Consider the following 18,285-nt stretch of genomic DNA (forward strand, 5'->3'; position numbering starts at 1 on the left):
TCCGGGGCGACCGCTGGGGGCGGAGAAGTGTCCAGGTCCCTAGAGGCGGAGCTGGGCGAAGGTCTATGGAAAATAAATAACAGGTCTATGGCGTGGTAAAATACCAACTAGAAACCGTAGGGGGTCATCTGAAGGAACGGGAGAGAAGGGGAGGGGGAGAGAGACGGCTTCTTGCTGCCTGGGAATACTTCATAGAGGAATTGGTATTTGACTGGGATCTTGAAAGGTGATTAGGAAAACCTGGGGTTGGTTCTGGGTGAAGTTCAGTCAGAGAAGCGAATATGAGGAAAGGCAAAGAAGAAAAGAATCTCCAAGTGCAAAGCACGTTTGGTGAAAACCCCCTGGCTACCCTTTGGGCTGCATTTCAGGAGCAGTTGGCAATAAGGCTGAAAGGGTGATGTGTTTTGGCGTGAGAATACCAGGTTCAGTTCCTGGCTTATGTGACGCACTAGATGTATGACTTGTGAACGTGTTATCAGAGTCCCAGTTTTCCTGGCTGTAAAATAGGGATAATATGTAATTGTTCTAGGGATAAACGATACTTCCTGCATCCTGTCATAGTAAGCACTCAAGTAACACAGAGACATAGGGGATTTAGAGTTTTTGTAAGACCTTAAATATCAAGATGTGCTTGTCAAAACCGAGTACCTACTGAGTACTCTTGATGAGAACGACAGGACATTTTATTGAACGCCTACTCTGCAGGCTCATTTCTGGTCACGATCCTACCAGTTCCTGCCTCTTCACCCCTCCTCTCTTTCTCGGCACACTAGCTAATTCCTTTTCATCCTTCAATATTTCTGTATCCTTCTGGTTCCAGGTTAAAGGTTACCTCTTTGACTTTGCAGACTCTGCAAGGTTCCCCATTACACTCTCTTATGGAGCTCTCTGCTTCTGAGCACTGCTCATCGTTTAAGGCCTGTCTTTCTCCAGATGGACTGTAATTTCCATGAGGCCAAGGACTATATTTGCCTTGCTCACTGCAGCATCCCTAGGATCTAGCGCACTCCCTGGCATATAGTTGGTACTCAACTTTTTAACTAAATGAGTTTTTGCTTATTTCTCCCTTAATCTGTGAGTTCCTTGTGAGCAGAAACTATGTCCAGCTTATGGCTATATCCTATGGTGCCTGTCACATTTCATGTCTGGTTAATATGTACAATGCAAAAACAGCACTAATGATCCAATGAGCTATAGCTCAGGAGGATATAATCTCTGTGAATTAGTAAAAATCATGAGAAGGGCTGTGGACTTCTACTAGCTGTGGAACTGTCATGTATTTCAAGCCAATTATGCCTGGATTTCAGAGGGTTTAAGGGAGTTCTGGAAGACATTTGGTATACCCAAAATTTTATTAGAATTTTTCTGAGTAAAGATTTTGTAGCTTCCATTGGATTCTCCAAAGGTGTTTATACCAACTCCCCTCTCTCCCTCCAAAAGCTAAGAACCACTGCCTTAGTAGTGCATTTCTCTCTTTTCAGAACATTGACTTTATGTTAAGGATTCACAGTTCGGATTCTATATCAGTCTGATCTCATATACTTTGTAGCTTCTAGAAATTTCCTCAATTCCTCTGCTGTGGATTCCTGTGTTTGTTTCTTCTGTCATTTTTAATGGGGTTTTGTGGCAAACAAGATATAAATGTATGGATTTAATTTGCCCCTTTTGAAACAGGAGTCTTCCAAACAAGAGTGATTTTTTTAAAAAATATATTTATTTTAGGCTGCGTTGGGTCTTCGTTGCTGCGTGCGGGCTTTCTCTAGCTGCGGCAAGCAGGGGCTGCTCTTTGTTGCGGTGCGTGGGCTTCTCATTGCGGTGGCTTCTCTTGTTGCGGAGCACAGGCTCTAGGCGCACGGGCTTCAGTAGTTGCAGCACGCTGGCTCAGTAGTTGTGGCTCACGGGCTTAGTTGCTCCGCGGCATGTGGGATTTTTCCCAGACCAGAGATCGAACCCGTGTCCCCTGCGTTGGCAGGCGGATTCTTAACCAGTGCTCCACCAGGGAAGCCCCAGAGTGATGTTTTAAAGCATATACCTGATGTCACTCTTCTATCCTCAGGATAAAATCCAAACTACAAAGCCTAGCATGTAAGGTCCTTTATGATCTTTTGTTACTGTCTACTCCCCTTTCATGTTATACTTCTCTAATATTTAGTTACGTATGGTTCCATGTTGCCATTACCTATGGGAATTTGCACATATATTCATTCCACAAATACTTACTGAGTGCCTTCTAAATGCCAATTTCAGGCATTATATCAATACTAGTCGCTTGGGATACAATTAACAACAAAAAGACAACCTAGTGTACTCATGGAATGTATTTTCTAGTTGGAGAGAGAGGCAATAAATATATACCATGTTTGGTGGTAATAAATTCTATGAAGAAAAGTAAGGAAAGGTAAGAGGGATTGAGGACAGAGTGCAAGGAGTTACTGAAGCTCAAAGAGAAATGTGCCCAAAGAAATCTTTTCATTCCCATTCTACTGCTGTTTTCATTGTACCACAATGCTGGGTTAGCAACCCCACCCCAAGTATTTGAGGTTGTGAGGAGTTAAATGCAAAAGGCACCATTATAAGTAAGCGTTTCCATTGGCTTTCCAAGGACCGCTGGGCTGAAGATGGCGGGGAGAAATTGTGGATGTTCTATGGCACGTCATGTTTTTCTTAAGTCACATTATGCTCTCTGCCCTTTTTTCCTATTTTTAGAAATTAAATCAGCTGAAGGGAATATCAAATTCAAGGTAATTTTCATGGAATCAACTCCACTCATTCTATACAGTCAGCCAACTAGATTTTTACATTACACATTCATGTGCTAGGATATACTTTACATATATTGACTCATTTAGTTCTCATAATCACCTTGAGGTAGGTAGTATTAGTCCTACTTTACACACGAGGAAATGGAGGCACAAGAAATTTAAGTAACTTGTTGAAGGTCACATCTTCTCTCAACTGGACTACAGTAGCTTCTTAACCAATCTCCTTGCTTCTCCTCTAATCCACACAACAGCCAGAGAATACTTTAAAACCTGTTGAATACATCATGTCAGCCCCTGCTCAAACTTACCAATGGTTTTTCCTGACACACATCAGTGTGGTCTGTAGGCCCTAAGCTATCTAGCCTTTGCTTACATCAACATCTCCTTCCACTCTTACCCTTGCTCACAGAGCTCCAGCAATATTAGCATGTTTGCAGGTCCTCAGAAAGGCAAAGCTGTTTTACTTTCTGTTCTTTTAGTCTGGGAAACTATTTCCCCGTATCTTTGCATGGCTTCCTCTTTTACACCATTGCCCTGCTCTCCTTAAAAACCTTCCTCTTACCCCATCACTGTCCTCTCACCTTGGCTGTTCTTCATGTGCACTTATACTTCCCTGAATCTATCTGATTTATCTTTTATGGTTTGTTATCCCCAATAAAATGTAACTTTTGTGAGGGCGAGGGCCTTGTCTCTGTTCAGTGTTGCTTTCCTAGGGCCTAGAATAAAATAAGGCAAAACATGTATTTCACACATGGATGAATGAATAAAGCTTCACACAAGAGCTTATCCTTGTCTTTTATTTGGCTGCTTTGTTTAAATTTCAGAAGGCATTAAAGCAATTCTAAGTGTGGCTTTAAGATATAAAGTTTAAGTACAGCGTTATTCGGACACAATTTTTCTTCCTCTATTTAACTATAAGCCCACAGAAAGTATAAACACCCAAAGATGGCAAACCAGGTAGGTTTGTGTAAATTACTTTTTATAACAGTTAAAATACTTTCAAACAATTATTTACTCTAGCACTGATGAACTATACTACTGAGGATATATGTACTCTATTAAGAAACAAATAATGACCATTGATAAAGGTAAGTCCTATCTACGAGTCTCAATCCGTGTTTGAAATTTTTATGTACTGCACAGAAACAGGTGGAGCTTTTGCTAGGCAGGGATAGAACAGCTGAAATAGCAGCCAGCCAATGACTATTCAGAGACTATGAAGCCCAAGTTCAAAGATGTTAAAGTCAAATCTTTTTAATTGTTCTTGTGATCTAACTTTAGAAAATAAAGCAGTACATGATTTTTATAATTCCCCCATTTCTGACAGACAGCTAGGCATTAGCACATCAGACCATAAGACAATGTAAGGGAAATAAACTGTAGAATTACGTTTTCTCCTCTTTGGGAGCTTACAATCCAACAGAGAAAGTACTTGTAGCCACTGTAGCTGGAAGGTTTATCAGGGAAGGTTTCATGGAGAAAGCGAAGATGAAGCTCTAGTAACTAACAAGTAGATTTTAATGACAAATGAGAACATTCTAAGAACGAAAGGTACAGATATGCAACAGTCTGAAAAAGAGGAAAGCAAGTTCCCTTGATGGGTTACAACAGCAATTTTAACCTACAGACTATGGATAGGCTTCAAGGAACCCAGGAACAAATGGAACCTGTTAGTAAACATACTGTGTAATTTTCTAGGGAGAGGGTCAACAGCATTCATATTTTCAAAGGAGTCTATGTTGCAAAATACATTTATTTAAGAGTATTTGTTGTAAGTCCTTGGACAATCAACCTCAGAAAGGCTGGGTTAAGAATGAAGACCTACATCAGGCTAATAATATATTGAATTTGACCCGTGCTTGAGGTTTCTGTACAGTGGATGGGTAAACAGGGTAAATTCAAGACTTGGTGATGAGTTAGAAATGAAAGGTCAGAGAAAAACATCAAGGATAAAATTAAGCTTCTGATTTGGGACAGTGAGTGCAGCCAGATATAGGCTTGGTGGAAGATGAGTTAAGTTTGGAGCATTCAGACAGAAATGGACAGCTGAAAATACAAGTCTACAGACATTCACTATAAAGAATTAAAATTATCCTATCATTATTTGTAAACAATGGACTCAATAGTAGGAAACATCAATACTTAAGGGAAAGAGTAAAATATGAGGAATGATTAAGATTGAGGTTGGAACAACTTGGTGTATAGCCCAAGAAAGGAAGTTAGGTCAGTCATACCCAACAGCGATCAGGTGAAGGAAGTGATGAGATGCCAGCTTGTTAACAGTTGAGAGGGAGGTGAAAAAGCATAGGCAGTGTAGGCCAGTGGCAAAAGTTTTATCAAGATTTCATCTGTAGCAGAGATTCTTAACATTTTGGCGGGGACACATCTTTTAGGTAAAAATTGATTGCCCCCTTCTCACAGAAGTGAACATATACATAAAATTTTACATGTAAGCTTAAGAGGTTCATAGACACCTGGATTAAAGTTTAATGATCTATAAAATCCTCAAGGCTGCATAATGTAACATTGATATTTCCAAATATGGTTTATAGACTCATGATGAACTATCATACCTCTCAGTAACAACTGCTCCTTTAGAAGTGCATTTTGCTGGGTATACTGCCTAGACTTAATACTATTACAAGAAAGAAACTAGTTATGGGTATTAACTGGGAGATTCCAATTTCTGAAAATGATGGTAGGTTGGAGATTGTTAGTCTGGCTAAAATATGTTATCAGAATTAAAAGAATTTTATGACCTACAGAGCCAAGTAAGATTTACTAACTCATTTGCAATGGCAAAGGTGACTCTACTTCTTTTCCATGGGAAATTGCCCTGATACTTAACAGAGAAGTTCTCAGAAGTCTCTCCATGGTTTCCACAGTGCCCCTTCATCTTATTTCATGTTTTTCTTACCCCCAGCGTCAATCTCAGCTTTTCTTAAAAAAGGCAATATCAAACCCAAACATCATCTCTAACTATAGCTAGGGATAAATACAACATCATTTTCTGACATACTGACTGCAAATAAAAAACCATGCCCTAGAGTTTTGTAAAGATCATAATGTGAAAGAGGACTATATTGCCCTTAACCACCCTAAGATACAACCATTTTAAGTTTCTAAAACTTACAGACTGAGATGTAGAACGTCAAGTAGTAACTTTAGAGCTAGCTCTATAATAGGACATTATTATCATTTAAGAAATATATTTAATTATACTGCCTACCTAACAATGACCATATATGGGTAAGAGATTAATTTTAAATGTATAGTAATTTCACTACTTATAAAGAAATACTAATATATATGTACATTTATTCTACTAATTCATGAATCTAGAGAAGCATTTATTCACTTATAAATTTTGTTTTCTCTGATTGATTTAAAATCTTTTCATCTTACTTGATTTTCTTTTTCTGCAGCTAAACTAGAAATTTATAGTTTTTCTCCTAAAAAATGCAATGATGTTCTTTCTTATAAATTGCCCTCTCTGATTTTCTTGTCAGCCTGCTTCAAGGAAATCCAGGTGTTCAATACACTTGCTCGCAGTTTGGCCCAAATCAAATGGTTGTTTAATCCAAATATCTGAGCAGCAAACTGAGCTGATCCTTCTGGAGAAAGTATGGTTGAACAGCCAAGACCTATTCATAAAAGAAAAGACAGAAAATTGAGCTGTAAATTAATAATGAAAATACCACTTACCCAACTATTTTATACTCTCAGAAGCCCTGCTAGCCACAGACAATACAGCTACTATATTATCCTTGTCTGAAGTAAGATCTGTGGAAGGAGTTTCCATCTTTACTCTTTAGAGTGATAAAGTGATTATAAGATGATAAGTAATATTTATCAGCCAGGAACAGATATTTTGTATACAACTATCACTCTTCTCACTGAATCCACTTGCAAAGAAATTTACCTTTTTCAAAGTTCGTTTCACATACATTATTCCTTTAAATCCCTGGTGAAACGCAATAGAAATAAAACAGGGAATGAGGTAGAATCATCTGTTCTTAGACAAACCTGAGGTATGTTCATTGTTTTGGTAATTTTCTAGTTATTCCTTTTGTTTTTGCACTGGAATTATTCTAACATTTTTAAGCAGTGGAAAAGTCAAATCCATAAAATAATTTTAAGAAATATTATAAATAAATTCAATATGGGCTTCCCTGGTGGCGCAGTGGTTGAGAATCTGCCTGCCAATGCAGGGGACACGGATTCGAGCCCTGGACTGGGAAGATCTCACATGCCACGGAGTAACTGGGCCCGTGAGCCACAATTACTGAGCCTGTGCGTCTGGAGCCTGTGCTCCGCAACAAGAGAGGCCGCGATGGTGAGAGGCCCGCGCACCGCGATGAAGAGTGGTCCCCACTTGCCGCAACTAGAGAAAGCCCTCACACAGAAACGAAGACTCAACACAGTCATAAATAAATAAATAAAAGAACGTGAATTTCTTTAAAAAAAAAAAAATTCAATAGTAATAAGATCTAAAAGACAGTAGACTAAGAAAGTAACTTCCTCGGGGGCCACAGGTTTGCTCAGGCAGTTTCTTGAGGTGGTACTATTATGTCTGTGTCATTGGAGTCAAGGACTAAATAGGTTATAGATCCAAAAGCTCCAATTTCCCTAAATACTCTTGGAATTCATCAGGCTCTTTGACTCTCACTATCCCCAATAAGAACAGACTAAGGTATAAATCACAAGATTTAATTTGTATTAATAAATCAATTTACACAGCTCTGCTACTTACTACATAACCAACATCAGCCAAATTAATTTTAGTGTCCTTATCTGTAACATGGGAATGATAACTAGTAGCTACCTTATGTGAGGATTCAATGAGTTAATACAGATAAAGTGCTTGGAGCAGTGCTTGACACATAGTAAATACTCAATGAATGTCAACCATTATTATTAGTAGTAGTAAACTAGGTACAGTATTCCACTCTAGCAACTGAAATACCTGTGCCTACTGCCCATGACTCACTTTCTGATGTCAAGAAAACCTAATTAGCAAAAAATTAAGTTACCTGGTGAGCATGCCATAAGAGCAAGAGGAACGGAGTTTTCAGGATCTTACACAGGCCACTGTGAAAACGTTCCTCAAAAGATTCTCCCCAATTCTAATGATCAGAATCTAAAAATATTCTAGGTTCTGTCTCTCCTTGGATATTACTAGGCAAAAACTGCCACATATTTGCTCAAAATTCCTTTTTCTAAGCTCCATGGATAATAATATCTATACTATTCCTCTGGCATAAATTTGGGTATAGTTTCATCTATAGTTATAGATTTTTAACTTGGGAAGTTGATATAATCAGATCAGTCTAGCTAAAGACAGGTTACTCACAAGATGTATGTATCTCTGAAACCTATAAAAACAACAGTAAAGGGAATAAAGAAAATAGACATACACAAAGAGATAACAGCAATAACATTTTGGCAAATGGAGTAGTAACTAACTTGGCAGACCAAGAAAATTTAATCCCAACTAGAAGCAGGGAAAGATGAGAAGCAACCTGACATTACAGAACCCACTCAAAGGTTGAGGAATTGGTGACACCAGATACCTTTTAGGGGAGGAATCAGGTTGAAAATGGGGCTAAAAAGAAGAAGACTGAGTGAAAGTCAAGAAGAAGTAAGGCCATCAGATCCTCCTCCCCACTCTATGTACCTGAACAATGGCCCCTTCTGCACCGTGGCAGAATTTTTAATTCTTCTGGAGGCAAAACAGACTTTAGTCCAGACTTCTGTGCCAACTGGGCACAGGTGAAGCAAGGAATGCCACGGTGAAAACATGGGATTAAATTTGCACACGTTAACAAACTCAGGCAGGAGACTGAGACTAAAAAGGTTCTCTGGTAATTCTGGCCAACACATGAGAAAAGATCAAAGACACTGATGTGAGGGGTTATTCAAAGAATGACCCTACAAGATCACTCACAGTGGAGGCCACTTTTTTTTTTTAAATTTTATTTATTATTTATTTATTTTTATTTTTGGCTGTGTTGGGTCTTCGTTTCTGTGCGAGGACTTCCTCTAGTTGTGGCAAGCGGGGGCCACTCTTCATCGCAGTGCGCGGGCCTCTCACTATCGCGGCCTCTCTTGTTGCGGAGCACAGGCTCCAGACGCGCAGGCTCAGTAATTGTGGCTCACGGGCCCAGTTGCTCCGCGGCATGTGGGATCTTCCCAGACCAGGGCTCGAACCCGTGTGCCCTGCATTGGCAGGCAGATTCTCAACCACTGTGCCACCAGGGAAGCCCTGGAGGCCACTTTTGACAAGCCCTACCCACTTGCAGAGCTTCCAATTGGTTTTTTATAACACTTTAAAAAAAAAAAAATTTATATTTATTTATTTGGCCGTACCAGGTCTTAGTTGCGGTGCGCAGGATCTTCGTTGCCGTGTGCGGGATCTTCATTGCAGCACGTGGGATCTTTTAGTTGCAGCATGCATGTGGGATCTAGTTCCCTGACCAGGGATCGAACCTGTGCCCCCTGCATTGGGAGCGTGAAGTCTTAGCCACTGGACCACCAGGGAAGTCCCTCCAATTGGTTTTTACAGTGCCATTCTTAAACAAGAGAAAACAGCCAAGGCTTAGCAAACAGCTATGGAAAGGAACTAATGAAAGGAACAATAATAATCTCAGAGAGATAGAAGAGGTTATTGCAAAGATTAAACAAGAAAAGGATGTTTGGGGAGGTGGTAGGGGGAGACCAGAGAACAAAAAAGAGCTGTAAGAAATTCAAAATACCACGTTCAAAATGAAAAGCTCAATAGATGGGTTGAAATGTAAAGTTGAAGAGATCTTCCAGAAAGTATGGCAACAAGAATAAGAAAACAGGGACTTCCCTGGTGGTCCAGTGGGTAAGACTCCACACTCCCAATGCAGGGGGCCCGGGTTCGATTCCTGGTCGGGGAACTAGATCCCACATGCATGCTGCAACTAAGAGTCCGCATTTCACAATGAAGATCCTGTGTGCCGCAACTACGAAGTCCGCATGCCACAACTAAGACCCGGCACAGCCAAAAATAAAATAAATAAATATTAAAAAAAAAAAAGAATAAGAAAACAAAATAGAAATCAAGGCAGTGAAAAGTAAATCCAAAAATGAAAGAAGAAAGAAAATGGAGGCAGAAGGAAATTATTAAGTAATTCAAGAAAATTTCCCAGGACTAAAGAATCAAAGTTCCAGATTAAAAGATAAAAGAGCCCACTACAAGCCCAGGATGAAAACAGACTCACCAAGATGCATCTTCGTGAAATTTAAGAATAATGGATTGATAAAAGATCCAAGAAGTTTCCAGAAAGAAACAAAATTCATAAATGACCTAGAACCAGAATGGTGGAAGGGCACTGGAGTTCTCAATAACTCTGGAAGCTAGAAGACAGAGAGGTAATGACCTCAAAATTCTGACAGGGCTTCCCTAGTAGCGCAGTGGTTAAGAATCCGCCTGCCGATGCAGGGAACACAGGTTCGAGCCCTGGTCCAGGAAGATCCCACATGCCACGGAGCAACTAAGCTCATGCACCACAACTACTGAGCCCGCCCACCACAACTACTGAAGCCCGTGCGCCTAGAGCCCGAGCTCCGCAACAAGAGAAGCCACCGCAATGAGAAGCCCGCACACTGCAATGAAGAGTAGTCCCTGCTCACTGCAACTTGAGAAAGCCCGCGAGCAGCAACAAAGACCCAACGCAGCCAAAAATAAATAAAATAAATAAATTAAAAAAAGAAAAAATTCTGACAGAAAATAGTTTTCAACCTCGAATTCTATTCCTAAATTATCAAATCAGACTGAGCTACAATAAAAACGTTTTAGGTATACAAGGTCTCAAAAAGTTTATCTTCTGTACCTTTTCCTCAGGAAGTTCCCTAGAATGCTCTCCAACAAAAAGTAAACCAAGAAGGTAAAGATATGGGACCTAGGAAACAGGAGATCCGAGACTAGAGGAAGGCAAAATGAATGTCCAGGATGCTGTAGAGAGAGATCCTAAGACAAGAGCAGTGCAGCAGGCCTAGAGAGAAGCCAGTCCATATGGGAACATGTCAGAGGGTACAGTTACTTAACACGTATCAAGAGCGGATTTACACTTACACGACTGTGAGAAAAATTGAGGTTTATTAAGTAATAAGCAGATCGACTCTTACTGAAACAGTATTGACACTCAGGCCTTGTAGATCAGATCATTATCTTGGACCATGATGAGCACACAACAATATTGTTATTTTATGAGATCCTGCTCAGCCAGCCAACTGATGAAACTTCCTTGGTTTTAATTATTCTAATCCCTAATTTTTAAATATTTTATTTCCTCTACAGAAGTAACAATCACATTTACAAAAAACAAAACAAAACAACAAAATACCATGAATGATGTATTCCTGGGTGGGGAAAAAAACCAAAACCAAAACCAAATCTGAACTTGATCTAACTACAGACTTTACCACCACTTTACAGAAAATAGGGGATGGAAGAGCATGTTAAACAACACCCAGGAATGTAATCAGCTAAATCCAGAATGCAGAAAATTCTATAGGAGAAATGAAAGAGGAAAAAAAAAGGAAGATTAAAAGAGACTTAAGAGATATATAAACTAAGTGCAATATAAGGGCTATGTTGGATCTTAATTTGAATAAACAAACTGTAAAAACAAATGAGACAACTGGAAAAACTTTAACACTAATTGGAAATTAGATTTTAAGAAATTACCATTAATTTTTCTTAGGTGTGAATATGATATCATAATTATGATTTTAAAACTAGGGTCTTTATCATTTAGAAAGGCATACATAAATATTGAAGTATAAAATGCCATAATCTCTCAGATCTGCTTTAAATAATCCAGCAGGAGAGGGCTATAGATGCAGCAAGATGTTAATTTCTGAAGCTGGGTAACGGGTACGTGAGATTTCATTATGTTATTCTCTCTACTACAGTGCATATTTGAAACTTTTTAATAAACGTTTTTTAAAAATTCAATTATCTTACCACTGGGTAATCGAAGAGAAGACCACACATCCTGAGCTCCCCAGTCTGGAGTGAGGGGAGGACAGCTGATAACTGGATATGCTGTGTTACCAGACATCACTGGTCCTAAACCATTGCTTCTGCCTGCCACTGCCACAAATACAGTAGGAATGCCATCCCCTAGGCAAATTACAAGTTTATAATTAGGCTAAGCACTCAAGAGATTTAAAGATAGGTTTAAAAAAAAAAAAAAAAGGGCCCATGTGTAGTAACTCCTTGAGTTCTTTAACAATAGTCTCCAGAAAAGGCACTATATTGACACTATTATTAAATATATATTCAAAATATAAGGTTCACTCTGCCACTTACTACTGTATATCAAGTAATGAAGTAGCAAGAAGAAGTTTGGCCATCTTTGAGATCTGCAGTACAAAGGAGGTATAACACCAGGGTGTGAGTGAGGGAATGGTTCAAAGGCCCCCTCTACTATTGCTACTTTGGCTCGCTGAAGCAAAGAATGACACCACCTGAAGCGGCATCTGTCCTGGTGTCTTTCAACCAACAGGGTATGGGAGACACAATTAATAGAGACTAGAGGTTTAGTGACACTTTTTTTTTTTTTTTAATTTTTCAATTTTATCTTATTTATTTTTTTATACAGCAGGTCCTTATTAGTCATCAATTTTATACACATCAGTGTATACATGTCAATCCCAATCGCCCAATTCATCACACCACCATCCCCACCCCCCCGCCGCTTTCCCCCCTTGGTGTCCATATGTTTGTTCTCTATATCTGTGTCTCGATTTCTGCCCTGCAAACTGGTTCATCTGTACCATTTTTCTAGGTTCCACATATATGCATTTAGTGACACTTCTTGAAATAAGAGTTGAGGAACTGAATTCAATAATATAGTACCCAAATATTTAAGACCCTTCAATATATTTTTAAACATACCTCATAAATATTTTACTTTTTCATAAATTCATAAGTTATTCCTTTGTTTCCTACAACAGTGATTCCTAACTTAGAATCCAAAATTTTATGTTTGCATTTTTCTGGAGAAAGCGATCTGGCTTTTATTAGCTTATCAAAGAGGTCTGAGACATTCCCACCCACCCCCTGAAAAAAAAAACCCTCCAAAATTCAGTTAACGATGCTCCTATAGCAACTACCTTCAGAAGGAATACTCAACCAATATTTTTTCCAGTTGAGAAACATTCCGATCTACAGGGCTCCGTATTTTAGATGCTATCCCATCAAGGCATTTCTTTTATATTCTAAATTCTGAAATTATTCCTTAATTTCATGTTTGACTGCCTCCCAGGAAAGGCTGACCGTTAAAGATACTTGAGAGAATCTGCTGCTTCAACCCTAGGCCCTCCTTCTGTAATTGACGTGGGGCCTGTCTTCTGTTGCAGCATATTAGAAACGATGCTTGAGGGCATTAGGTAAAGACTAATTCTAGTCTTCATTTTCCTCCCATGCTTGCATTTTCAGTTCTTTCTCCCTGGTCCATTCTTTTATAAGCTCCTAGAGCACCTTAAAACTTTTTGAGGTAAACATCATGAAAGCCTAGAATATCACATTTTTTCCCTTGGAATGTGGCGACACTATTTTTCAGCATTATTAGTCTAAACATAAAATTTGGGGCAAAATCAGGAGAACTTCCTGAAATGCTCTAGTTATTCTACATTTACCTTCATACGCAGCTTTAATCCTCAGAGTTTCATCTGGTCCTTTATGGGCAGATGTTACCCTAAGTTCACAGGGAATGCCAAAATTTCCACAAGTCTTCTTAATTTTTTCACAGTGACTAAGATCAGAGGTTGAGCCCATCAATACTATAACCCTGCACTGACTTTCTGGTTTCAGAAGCAACTGGAAAAGAAAAACATGAATATGCAAAAGAAGGCAAAGACAAAAATGAATAAATATAGGAATGAGTACTGTAAGAATAGTCAGTTTACAGAGCTATAGTTTATAGTAAAATTACAACCTGCCATAATATTTCCTTTAATAGACCAAATTTAAGACAGACAAGCAGAACAAAATGATAGAGGATTTATTTTTCAAAATAACCTCTATATATAAAGGAAAGTGGTCTTCATAACTAAGACCTAATGAGTAAGATTTTTAATCAGATAAATTGTTTACTATTGTAATAAAAAGCAAGGATAAATACTCAAACCTTTTAATTAATATTCAGGAAGCTACAATATAAAATATATCATTGAAGATTTTTAGTACATTCTGTTCAATGGGGGTTTTAAGGTATAATCAGCCATAATAGAAGTCATATTATAAATCTTTTTAAGTTAGTTTCTTGGAATTCAAAATGCATGTTCCTATGGCAATGATGTTCTAAAAAGTAGTTACTACCCTTGGATAACCATAAACCCCATTCAATTTCCATGGAATTATACTAATAATAATACCATAAATTTTAGAGTGACATTTTAATGTCACATGGAGTTCCAATTCTAAACTCTTGCTAGTGGAACTCTGAGTAGCAGTGGAGAGGTGGGTAAGAAATGTAAGGCTTCTCCTGTAGGGGGCAGGGAGGAAAGGATTCCAGGTTTCCCCAACAGGATTTGGGAGATGAGGACTGGCCAGTTTCACAGCAGGGAGTTCCAGTATGCCAGTGAGGATAGTTCATCTGGTACATTTTTTAAAGGTGCTCCTTTCTTTAAACTCACTGGAAAAAAGAAAAGCACTGCACCCTCTCATTTTTTTTTTTTTTCTTTTTGAAGCAAGATTTTCTTGGAGAAAAACATACAATACAATACTGATTTATTACAAAAGGTTTACCTCTACTCTTTCTGCAACCCACTCAAAATTTTTCTTTACCATCTGCAGCCCTTCAGGAGTTACTTCCTTGAGGTCACGATACGACTAGAAAATAAGATAGAAAGTTTAGAATACAAGCACTAGATGTGCATGACCTCCCCCTACTCCCTCCCCCAAAAAACACCCAGCAACTAGATCTAGTAAGCAGAGATGACTGATGTGAGCCACCATTATAGAGACTCACTACCTCTCACCCAATTCCCAGACCTAAGTCAGTTCAAAGAGCCAGAGTTTTCTGATAGAAAAGAAGACTGGGTAAAGTATTCTATTAGTAATATTCTTCCCATCTAAAATTATTTGGTTTCTGAGTTTTGGGTACAGATTATGAAGAGTTTGCATAGCAAAGGATATATCTGAAAATGTATGTGAGTCAACAAATTCATTTCCTGAATTAGACTAGAGAAAGTTCAGATGGTGATGTATACTTGTATTTTCATCTGAGTTACTACACCAGCAACTACAATTAGCTGCCCTGACAATTCTTACGTATTAAGTATAGAGAGAGTCTTGCCCTAATTTTGTTTTTCATAGGAAAGAGCAGATATGGAGCCTGATAAGATCTGCAAGACCCAAGTTCCAGATCTGCCACTTACTCTTGTAACTGTGAAGGTATCTATCATCTTAGAGCCTTAGTTTTCAATTAGCCAAACAAGGATAATACTTACTCTGCGTGAGTCTATTAAGATAATAAATGAGAAATCTGCTTCATAAATGTGAAGTATCACTCCTATCTTTTTTTCCATGATATATGAAACATAAGAGATATTTATCTTTAAAAATAAATAGCAATCAACAACTCAGGTTCATATCATAAGTAACAATAACTGACTTTTCTTTTCCTCCCATCTTCCCCTTCTTCTCTATCCCAGCCTGATCTTGCAAAGGATTAAAGAAAACCTGAAGCATTACCTACCTGTTTGTCTTTTTGTTGGCTTCGATCTCCTGATGGCCAGAGTCTCCAGGAATCATTATCAATAACATCAGCAAGAACAATTTCTTTGGTGGTTACATCAACACCAAATTCAATCTAGAAATAGCACATCACCAAAGAGTTTTTCAAAATTACTACAAAGACATTTCTTGGTTATAACCTTTACTTTCAAAACTCCATTTCATTTGTACCTTCATATCAACCAGTGTACAGTTCTGGGGCAACCAGGATTTCTCCAGTATTTCAAAAATAGCCTGTGTAGCATGACTCATGATATCCACTTCAGTTTGGCCTATAACAAGTCCAGCAAAGCAAAAATTTGCAGCAATTAGCTGTTCCTCAGACCACTGTGGATCATTATTAGCATCATCCTGAGAAAAAAGTATAGAAGTACAATTAAGTACACAAATTTTGAACTTTTCAGATAAACTGAAGTCCTTTGTCCCTTGAGCATGATAAATTCCTCAGAAACATTCATTATCTCTAAAGATTTAATGTTTGTTTAAAACCCTTTAATTCACAGCAATCATTTTAAACGCTTCTATTTTCAATAGCTACTTTAAAATTCAAAATTTTGGGGTAACTTATTCTATGTCAAAGTATTTGTAAAGAATTTGCTTTCCATATATAAATAATTTAAATACAAGTTTGTGATTTTTATCTTTCCTTAATCAGAGGCAACAGAGATGGTAAGAAGGCCAAAACACATTTTAGTCCACCAAAATCTTTGCAGAATGCAACTTTCATAATCCCCTGACCTTATTTTTGATAAGAATTCATACAAGACTATAAGTCTTCAGGGACATTACTTGATAATTCAAGAGACTTCGTGCAAAGTAAAGAGATGGGTGAAAAAGTACAATACTTTCATTTTATTCTAAGTAGTGTCCCAACTGAACATGAAATTTTTCTTTTATGGATTCTTGATTTGTATAATTATAAGACAATGCTTTAAGCTGTGCAGTTCACTGAATAAAAGTGCAACAGCAGGGAATTCCCTGGTGGTCCAGGGGTTAGGACTCCATGCTTTTACTGCCGAGGGCCTGGGTTCAACCCCTGGTTGGAGAACTAAGATCCCACAAGTTGCACAGTGCAGCCCATAAAGAAAATAATAAATAAATAAAATAAAAAGCAACAATAACATCACTTCTGAAATAGAAGAAATATACTTAACAGCATAAACAAAGATGAAAAGAAAAAAGCAGTTTCAATAAAGAAAACCAATACAAATTCATGACCGTTGATTCCTACATCCTTTATTGTATGTTTTTGCTTATAAGAAACATTGAGAGTAACAGTTTTTCTATATTAGACTATAAAAAGATCCCTTGGGAGTTCCCTGGTGCATAGTAGTTAGGATTCCAGGCTTTTACTACCGTGGCCTGGGTCCAACCCCTGGTCGGGGAACTGAGATCCTACAAGCTGCATAGTGTGGCCAAAAAAAATATATAAAAAGGTCCCCTTATTAGCCTTTACTTCAACCTCTTAAATAATAGATTTAAAAATTTACTGAATTGTTACTTTTCCCTTCTTCCTAATAACTGCTAATTGTACTTTTTATTTATTTATCTTTTTAACATCTTTATTGGAGTGTAATTGCTTTACATTGTGTTAATTTCTGCTGTATAACAAAGTGAATCAGCTATATGTATACATATATCCCCATAACCCTTCCCTCTTGCGTCTCCCTCCCACCCTCCCTATCCCACCCCTCTAGGTGGTCACAAAGCACCGAGCTGATCTCCCTGTGCTATGCGGCTGCTTCCCACTAGCTATCTATTTTACATTCGGAAGTGTATATATGTCAATGCCACTCTCTCACTTCGACCCAGCTTACCCTTCCCCATCCCCGTGTCCTCAAGTCCAATCTCTACAACTGTGTCTTTTTTCCAGTCCTGCCCCTAGGTTCTTCAGAACTTTTTTTTTTAAGATTCCATATATATGTGTAAGCATACACTATTTGTTCTTGTCTTTCTGACTTACTTCACTCTATATGACAGACTCTAGGTCCATCTACCTCGCAACAAATAACTCAATTTCGTTTCTTTTTATGGCTGAGTAATATTCCATTGTATATATGTGCCACATCTTCTTTATCCATTCATCTGTCACTGCACACTTAGATTGCTTCCATGTCCTGGCTATTGTAAATAGTGCTACAGTGCATATTGTGGTACATGTCCCTTTTTGAATTATGGTTTCCTCAGGGTATATGCCCAGTAGTGGGATTGCTGGGTCGTATGGTAGTTCTATTTTTATTTTAAGGAACCTCCATACTGTTCTCCATAGTGGCTGTATCAATTTACATTCCCACCAACAGTGAAAGAGGGTTCCCTTTTCTCCACACCCTCTCCAGCATTTATTGTTTCTAGATTTTTTGATGAAGGCCATTCTGACTGGTGTGAGGTGATACCTCATTGTAGTTTTGATTTGCATTTCTCTAATGGTTAGTGATGACGAACATCCTTTCATGTGTTTGTTGGCATTCTGTATATCTTCTTTGGAGAAATGTCTATTTAGGTCTTCTGCCCATTTTTGGATTGGGTTGTTTGTTTTTTGATATTGAGCTGCATGAGCTGCTTATATATTCTGGAGATTAATCCTTTGTCAGTTGCTTCGTTTGCAAATATTTTCTCCCATTCTGAGGGTTGTCTTTTCATCTTGTTTATGGTTTCCTTTGCTGTGCAAAAGCTTTGAAGTTTCATTAGGTCCCATTTGTTTATTTTTGTTTTTATTTCCATTTCTCTAGGAGGTGGGTAAAAAAGGAT

The 18,285-nt window shown here is 38.2% G+C and overlaps 1 protein-coding gene across 3 annotated transcripts in view; it reads right to left on the minus strand.

The window, feature by feature from the left end:
• Positions 1-3,542: 3,542 nt before the first annotated feature.
• PAICS (phosphoribosylaminoimidazole carboxylase and phosphoribosylaminoimidazolesuccinocarboxamide synthase) overlaps positions 3,543-18,285 on the minus strand; it is a 51,214-nt gene continuing 36,471 nt past the window's right edge. For all 3 annotated transcript variants that reach the window (XM_068542897.1, XM_068542896.1, XM_068542895.1), the window contains 6 exons: positions 15,709-15,888; positions 15,500-15,613; positions 14,548-14,631; positions 13,437-13,617; positions 11,758-11,916; positions 3,543-6,406 (listed from right to left, as the gene is read on the minus strand). In XM_068542897.1, coding sequence (XP_068398998.1) covers positions 6,240-6,406; positions 11,758-11,916; positions 13,437-13,617; positions 14,548-14,631; positions 15,500-15,613; positions 15,709-15,888 — 885 coding nt within the window. In that variant the 3' untranslated portion in view covers positions 3,543-6,239. The remainder of the gene's footprint in view (positions 6,407-11,757; positions 11,917-13,436; positions 13,618-14,547; positions 14,632-15,499; positions 15,614-15,708; positions 15,889-18,285) is intronic.

The sequence above is a fragment of the Eschrichtius robustus genome, chromosome 4 (genome assembly GCF_028021215.1).
Source record: "Eschrichtius robustus isolate mEscRob2 chromosome 4, mEscRob2.pri, whole genome shotgun sequence".
NCBI lineage: Eukaryota > Metazoa > Chordata > Mammalia > Artiodactyla > Eschrichtiidae > Eschrichtius > Eschrichtius robustus.